Here is an 8,042-nt window from a genome sequence, read left to right as displayed (position 1 = left end):
TGCTCTATATATGTGTGTGTATATATATATATATATGTATATATATATATATATATATATATATATATATATACTTGGATCTATAGACACTACCTTCTCTGTTTAGTAAATCAATATTTAAAATACATCTCTTTCTCTAGAGCTGTTGGTTTAACACAGTGGGGCCATGATCTGTGATATAGTGTGTGTGTGTGTGTGTGTGTTGAACCTCCAGTGCCCCTTAAAAATCCTCATACACACAATCATGAACTGACCAACACAAACATTCTGACACTATACAGGTACAAATATATGACAAAGGACAACATCAATATTATAGTGTGACAGGTGATGGGCGACGTGAAACGAGGTGATGAACGGAAAGAGGTGGGACATCACATGACAATGTGAGACAGGCGTGAACAGAAAAGAGAGGATAAACGTATTCAATTGAAAGAGACAGGTGAGTTTCATATTAAACTCTCTGTGTCCAATTGGTTTTTGTAAAATGTATACATTTAAAGAAATTTTTAATTTAAATTTGAATCCACAGCAATGTCATAGAAATATTTGCATACTGACTTCATATTGGTGTTCTTTATTTCTTTTATTTGCATACTATATTGTGATTTTTCTATATTCTGATGTCTATTTTTCTGCTATATATGCATTACCCAAAACCAAAGCCTATATACCAAAGTATACACTGCAAAATATATATATTTTTTTTAATTTAATAAATATTTTATCTTGTTTTCTAGTAAACATCCTTAAATAATCCTTAAAGGAACACTCCACTATTTTTGAAAATAGGCTCATTTTCCAACTCCCCTAGAGTTAAACAGTTGAGTTTTACCGTTTTAGAATCCATTCAGCCGACCTCCGGGTCTGGCGGTAGCCTTTTAGTTGTAGCTTAGCATAGATCATTGAATCTGATTAGACCGTTAGCATCTCGCTCAAAAATGACAAAAGAGTTTCGATATTTTTCCTATTTAAAACTTGACTCTTCTGTAGTTACAACGTGTACTAAGACTGACGGAAAATGAAAAGTTGCGAAAACTTGCTACCGCAAAAAGTGCTACCGCCAGACCCGGAGATCGGCTGAATGGATTCGAAAATGGTAAAACTCAACTGTTTAACTCTAGGGGAGTTGGAAAATGAGCCTATTTTCAAAAATAGTGGAGTGTTCCTTTAAATAAATATGTTTACTTCAGAAGCAATGTAAAGGACTGCAAGACTTATTTTCTTTTCTTTTTTTTACCCTGCTGTCTTCTTTTTAGCATAAACCTCATCAAATTTTGTTAGATCTGTTTTGTCAGAGGGATGTTTAGATAACAAGACAAAAATGCAGATTAAAATATTATTACATTTATTTAAAGCGTTAATATGATTCTTTTTGGCCTTGCAGGCACTTATCAAGTTATCCTAAATCAGGTATCATGCCGTCTCTTTCTCCTCCTCTCTTTTCTGATTCACTTTGTGATTCCATTTCCGATCTCCCTCTTTACCTCTTTGGTGGGGTCCACGGCTGGGACGGAGGGAGGGACACTCGTAGTTCCTTCATAATAATAGGGGGATTCATAATCATCCCGCTCTTCATCAAAGTACTGAGAGACATGGGGGGAGAGAGAGGAGCAGTGAAGCCAGAGGAATGCAGGGAAGGAGAGAGAGAGGCCTTGTGAGTGACAGTAAGGGAATGGAGCAAATGACAAGAGGGAAAAAAGAAGACTTTGGAAAGAGAAAACGAATGAGAGGATAATAGGGAGAGAGGAGAGAAAAGTGAAGGATGAGTAAAGTGAGATGTAGGAACTAGAAATAAGGGCAAGATGAAAGCATGATGGTTTTATCATTTGTTCATCAGACTCATGGCTTTGAGTAACACTCAGATGTTACTGCATTACTGCAAAACACACTGAGAACTTCAATGAACAAGAAAACAAATGCATTCATCTGAAAAGCTGACACAAGGGTATATTGTAAGCAGTAAGCAAAATAAAGCTATTATATGCAGTTTCAGCATTTAAGTTCAATCGGACGTTATAAAATAGTTTTCACCCTAAATTCAGATTGTATGAGCTGTGCTTGAAGCCATTATAAAAGGTAAAAGCCCTTGTATTAAATATAACTAGTTATTGAACATTGGAGTAATTTATCATATTTCTGTCTCAGGGTTATTGTATGTAAATAAAACAAAAATTAAAAGTAAAACTAAAACCATACAAAAAAACGTTTTCATTACTTGAAATAAAATAAACATTAACTGGAATAATATAAAATATAAAAAAACATTAATAACATAACATCACTTTTTTTTAGCTAGGCAACATTTTCATTTTAATTTAGCTAAACTTGATGTATTAAAACTAGTGCAGTCAAACGATTAATCGCATCCAAAATAAAAAAATGTGTTTACTCAATATATGTGTGTGTACTGTGTATATTTATTATGTATATATAAAGACACACACATACAGTATATATTTTGAAAATATTTACATGTATTTACATATATATATTTATATTCATATAATTTATATTATATATCAATATATTTAATATATAAACATTACATATTTTTCTTAAATATATACATGCATATGGATAATAAATATGCACAGTACACACACATATATTATGTGAACAAAAACTTTTATAATCACGATTAATCGTTTGACAGCACTAATTAAAACTAAACTAAAATATAATAAAACTACATAGACAGATATAGATATAGAAAATAACTACTAAAATAACAAACAACAAACTTTAAATAGGAAAAAAATAACTATCTCAAAATAATAATAAAAACTACATTTGAATCTTACTGATACTAAAATATATTAAGATAATATAATACATTGTAATGCATTACAACACCTTTTTTTTAACCATGGTGCCTATAAAGCTGTAATAAAGCTCCTCTAGGTTGCTATGTTTCCAATTTGATCTAAACTTTGCAGTGAGATTCCTCTTGTACTTTGTAAGAGATAAATCTCAAGAAAGCCACATGCACTGATGAGAAACTGAGACAGAGCACCTTTGATGAGGTGGAAGAGCTGTGGATGTATGAAAATGTGTTGCAGGGGAGTGATGTGGGTATCTGACTCACATGAGGGGCTTTATATAGTGTAGGTAAAATATAATACTAATGTGCGTAGAATTCTAGACTTTTGTGGACGATTTTCATGAATATTCAGCTGGCATTCTGATGTGAGATGCATTTGTGAGTAACATTTACAATATCTGGCTTGGCCCATATTTATCCAAGCATTTAGCGCAAGTCCAATCCAAGTCAAATACAGCTGCAGCTTTTGAATGGCATGATTAATGACTGAATCAAGGCAGATTCTACAGCAAATATTTGGATGAGTCGCATTTAGCATACATTGATGCATTGAGAAGAGCTAAGAGCTGTTGCTACTAGTGAAACTCTTTTCATATCTCACATCAGGACACTTTGCCCCATTGTAAAAATGTGCTGTGGTACTCACAAAGCTGTTTGGGTCCTGGGACTGGACTTTGGGCAGAGGGGAGTCACAGTCGGGGCTATAGTGCTCGCAGAAGTCATAAGCGGCCTGAGGATTGGATGCGATCAGCAGCTGCTGGATCTCACCCTGGAGAGAAGCAAAGAAAAAGAAGAGATGTCACTTTAACAAACCAGATGTGAATAAAGTATCAAGTTTGTTACCAGGGGTCAAAGTCAGGTAATGTGGGATACTAAGGCATTTAGTATGTGCAAGATTTAATTTAATTAAATTTTTTAAATAAAATTGTATTTGAATAGCAATAAGTGAAGTGCAACAGAACTGTCTCACATGTGATTTTCTGATTATACCATAGGAGGAATTTAAAGTCAAAATAAAATGACATTTGCAACCCCGTTATGTGACATATTTTAGACTAAAGTAGAATATTCAACAAGAAAATGTAAGACAGGACTTAATTTGAACCATCAGCAATTGACTGGATCATGTCAAGCGAGCATTCAACAAGAGTGTGCTGTAAAAATGATTTCATAGTTTAGTTGTTTCGAAGTTGGCAACTTGCAGTTTATGACTTTTTATTCAACTTAACATTTTACGTTTTCACAGTCTCAACTAGTTTGTAGGTTGACTTAACAAGAGCATTTGGCCTGTCAGTGTAAAAACATGTTGAACAATGTCACATTCTCAGTAACATTTGTGTGAGATTTCAGAAGTCTGAAAGAGCTTTTTGAAGACAAGAAAGACAGAAATCATTTGAAAATGTTCACCATCGTCAAATTTGGTAAATAAATACTTATTGGTTTACTTAAAAGTCCAGGAATGTGTATTAACAAAGTAAATAAGATCAGTTTTGATTTCATGATGACAATTCTTGTTATTTCACTTGCCTATAACATGACCATAAATTGTAGTTCATTTCATGCAGACAATTAAAGGGGTCATATGATGCGATTTCAAGTTTTCCTATAATGTGTTTTTTGAACATTAAAGCATGTCAACATATTCTGTTACACCAAATACACAAAATAATGATCTTTAAAAAAAAACTCCAAACATGTTACAAAGTAACCCTTCTTAAAGGGATAGTTCACCCAAAAATGAAAATTCTGTCATCATTTATTCATCATGTTCTAAACCTATACGAATTTCTTTCTTCTGCTGAACACAAAATAAGATATTTTGAAGAATCTGGGTAACCAAACAGTTGCCAGTCCCCATAGACATCCATAGTATGGAAAACGTCATATGGGGAAGTCAATGGGGATCATAAACTGTTTGTTTACCCAGATTTTTCAAAATATCTTCATATGTCCAACAGAAGAAAGAAATTCATGAGTAATTGATGACAGAATTTATTTATTTTTTGGCTGAACTCTCCCTTTAATTGTCATCTATCAATCTCAAAGTGTATTTCACAGAATTCCTTGATATCTCTTGCACAATGTATACCAGACCTGGAAGACCTCCTCATCCAGAAGACGGGCTCCAAAGACAGTGATGCCCTTGGTGTCCAAGACTGGGTTGTTGCTACGTGCCAGAGTTTTTGTAATACGATTCTTGCAGTCAAGGATCAGAGTGATGTTCTTCTTCTGCACAGAAATGGCAATGCGGTGCCACCTATAGGACGAGAGGAGATATTGAAGGTTTAATGTGCGTGAACTGGGCAGATAGTCACAAAGAGTTCCTGTATATAGTTTGTGTTTTTGCCAAGAGCCATTAATATAGACTGTAAGGAACCTTTCAGCCCCTGCATACAAAATTTCTTAGTCTAAAAAGTGATGTTTACTATTCAAACAACAGTTACACATCACATTGCTGGGAAACTAACAGCATCAGGGTTGCATAACACACAAGTAATTATAAGATATTTGAAACTGGATGGGCTGATGGGGCTCAGCAGGCATTGGTTACTGACTTGCCGTCAGCCAGGTTGACCGCTTTAAACAGTGGGTAGTCCTCTGGGGCGGGTTTGCGATTCTGGTCCTCATACAGGAAGATGGGCGAGCGTCCCAACTCTAGACCGAGCTGCTGGACACCCTGCTCATTATAGATGGACAGCAGGAAGGCCTGAAGACCAGCCTTGGCCTTTACCAGAGTCATGATGGAGAAGTTCTCCGGGAAACGTCCTATAAGAATTAAAAAAAAAAAAATTGAAATATGAAGATTTGAGACAAAAGAAGTAGGTTACTTCAAGCACAGACACATTTGCAGTCTGGGATAAACCTATGATTCATGAATCCACTTGCAGAAATTGCACACAATTCATTGACGCTAACGTTCAGATTTAGTTTTAACTATGCAACCATCTCATTAGCTACTGAAAAGCTCTCATCCTGCTTTTGGGGTGTAATTGCATGTTAGGGACCAAAATGATTTTCACCCAGACCTAGTAATCTTTCTAAGCATATTAAAACCGCATCCAAAAAAAAAAAAAAAAATTTAAACCAAATGAAAATATTTTAAAGAATGTTTTAACAGTTTTTGTACAAATAATGAAAGTCATTTGGCTCCAAAACAACAATGGACCACACTGACTTTAGTTGCATGGACCAAAAAAAAAAAAAAAAACTTGAAACCAGTATGACAATGAATCTCATACTGAAAAAAATAAAATAAATTATGAATTACAACCGAAATACCTATATATATATATATATATATATATATATGTGTGTGTGTGTGTGTGTGTGTATATAATGCATATAATGCACTTTCTCTATAACCAAAATGTGAAATTCCTAATTATATATACAAACATCTTCAAAAGTACGCTGCCTTCAATTTTTACATGACTCGGCACTTTTCCTTTCAAGCCTTTCAATTATGAACCTATCTTTTGCACAAATCATACCCTTGTCCTTTTGAATTCCTTCATATTCCAGACACATACTAACATTCCATAAGTGGCTTTCAGATACATATAACTAAGATCCTACAGCTGCTTTTATAGATAAAACATTAAGTTATGCGATTGTGTGTCTATGAACACAACAGAATGTCTTCAGATCTGGTTTATGTGAATAAGGGTTATTTAAACGCTTATATATTAAAAGAACTTACCTGAGAATAGTTGTTTAAATGTCCATTTTGAATTCCTTCATATTCCAGACACATACTGACATACCATAAGCAGCTTTCAGATACATTTCACTGTAACTGGTGTTTTTATAGATAAAACATGTTAAAACAATTGTGCATCTATGAACGTAATAGAATGTCTTCAGGTCTGGTTTATAAGATTAACGGTTATTAAAACGATTAGATATTAAAGGAGCGTACTTGAGAATAGTTGTTTGGTGGGGGCAGAGATCTGGGCTTTCTTAGTGATGCGGTAGGCATGATCAGGAGTGCCGGACCGGCGAGAGGTGCAGAAACCCGGGACCTTCTGCACACCTTCAGGGAGGGAAGGCAACTGCAGCACCCGCAAAACATCTATCGGATCTGTAGAAGTAGAAGAGTTCGGTCACTGTTAGAAAAAATAAGTGCATTAAGACACTTTTTAACATCATTCATTAAATGTATAAAATCTGATTATGCATTCATATTAACAGTTTCTGTTCATTTAGATCCAAAGGTTCCCTCTGGTGGTGTGGAGGAGGCGGTACGGGAGCCTCCTCTGTAACAGAGAGCTCATAGCACATATTTCTGTTAGTATGAGCTTTGCAAAATGAAATAACATGATTTTCAGACAAGATAAATGCACTTGTTTCTGTGAACACCGTTTTACAAAAAGTGAGTTCAAACAGATCATTCAACAGACCCCACACAGACAGGTTTTAAAATTTTATGTCTATTTCCATCTTCCTATTGCTCTTGGCAGCTCTGTTGCTCTTTATGGGATTCATGTGAATCCTGCGCAAACCCACAATGTGTACTACATTATTAACTGTCTAAAACTATGTTAAACTCTCTAACAAGTCTTAATGTATTTGAAACTCTTTCTAGGGCTTGACAAATCCTTTCATTTTAGCGCTGGGACTTTCCTCTGAGTCCCTGCCAGTATTTTTGGTCCTTATAACCACATTGACCAAAATATGGTCTGTGTAGTTACCACAATGGGTAGTTTAGCAACTAGCGTATTCATATTACAGACCAAAAATAAGGAATTCTACTTATGTAAACTAATTAGAACGTGAGTACACAGTTAGACATACAAAAAATATAGAGACAGATGTTCGTAAGAGGATAATAGACTAGAGGAGTAGCTAGTGTACAATATTCAACACAATACTGTAAGGAAACAGGCTGAAGGAGGTTCAAGAGTGCAGGGATATCCTAAAATGGGGCGTCTAGCTAAAATGCAATGCTTCCTTGATTCTCAAAAGGTGAACCTATTCAAACACTCTGGGAGAAAGAGATGAACAAGAAAAAGACTCTGGTCACTGTATTGGTTTCCAGAAGAGACAACCTGCACAATGTATGGCACTGTTTGAGACCTCAACCACAGCACTATATGTGACCCTGGACCACAAAACCAGTCATAAGGGTCAATTTTTCGAAATTGAGATTTATACATCATGTGAAAGCTGAATAAACAAGCTTTCCATTGATGTATGGTTTTGTTAGGATAGGACACTA

The 8,042-nt window shown here is 35.0% G+C and overlaps 1 protein-coding gene across 1 annotated transcript in view; it reads right to left on the bottom strand.

The window, feature by feature from the left end:
* The window catches only part of LOC107694162 (collagen alpha-2(XI) chain-like), a 36,803-nt gene that overhangs the window by 22,527 nt on the left and 6,234 nt on the right, over positions 1-8,042 (bottom strand). The window contains exons 2-5 of the mRNA XM_016493774.1: positions 6,744-6,905; positions 5,380-5,590; positions 4,919-5,081; positions 3,471-3,593 (exon numbers count right to left, since the gene is read on the bottom strand). Of these exons, the coding sequence (XP_016349260.1) occupies positions 3,471-3,593; positions 4,919-5,081; positions 5,380-5,590; positions 6,744-6,905 (659 nt within the window). The remainder of the gene's footprint in view (positions 1-3,470; positions 3,594-4,918; positions 5,082-5,379; positions 5,591-6,743; positions 6,906-8,042) is intronic.

This window comes from Sinocyclocheilus anshuiensis, unplaced genomic scaffold (assembly GCF_001515605.1).
Source record: "Sinocyclocheilus anshuiensis isolate Anshui unplaced genomic scaffold, SAMN03320099.WGS_v1.1 scaffold1110, whole genome shotgun sequence".
Classification (NCBI taxonomy): domain Eukaryota; kingdom Metazoa; phylum Chordata; class Actinopteri; order Cypriniformes; family Cyprinidae; genus Sinocyclocheilus; species Sinocyclocheilus anshuiensis.
Note: the sequence above shows the minus strand (reverse complement) of the source record. Positions and strands in the feature narration are given on the sequence as shown.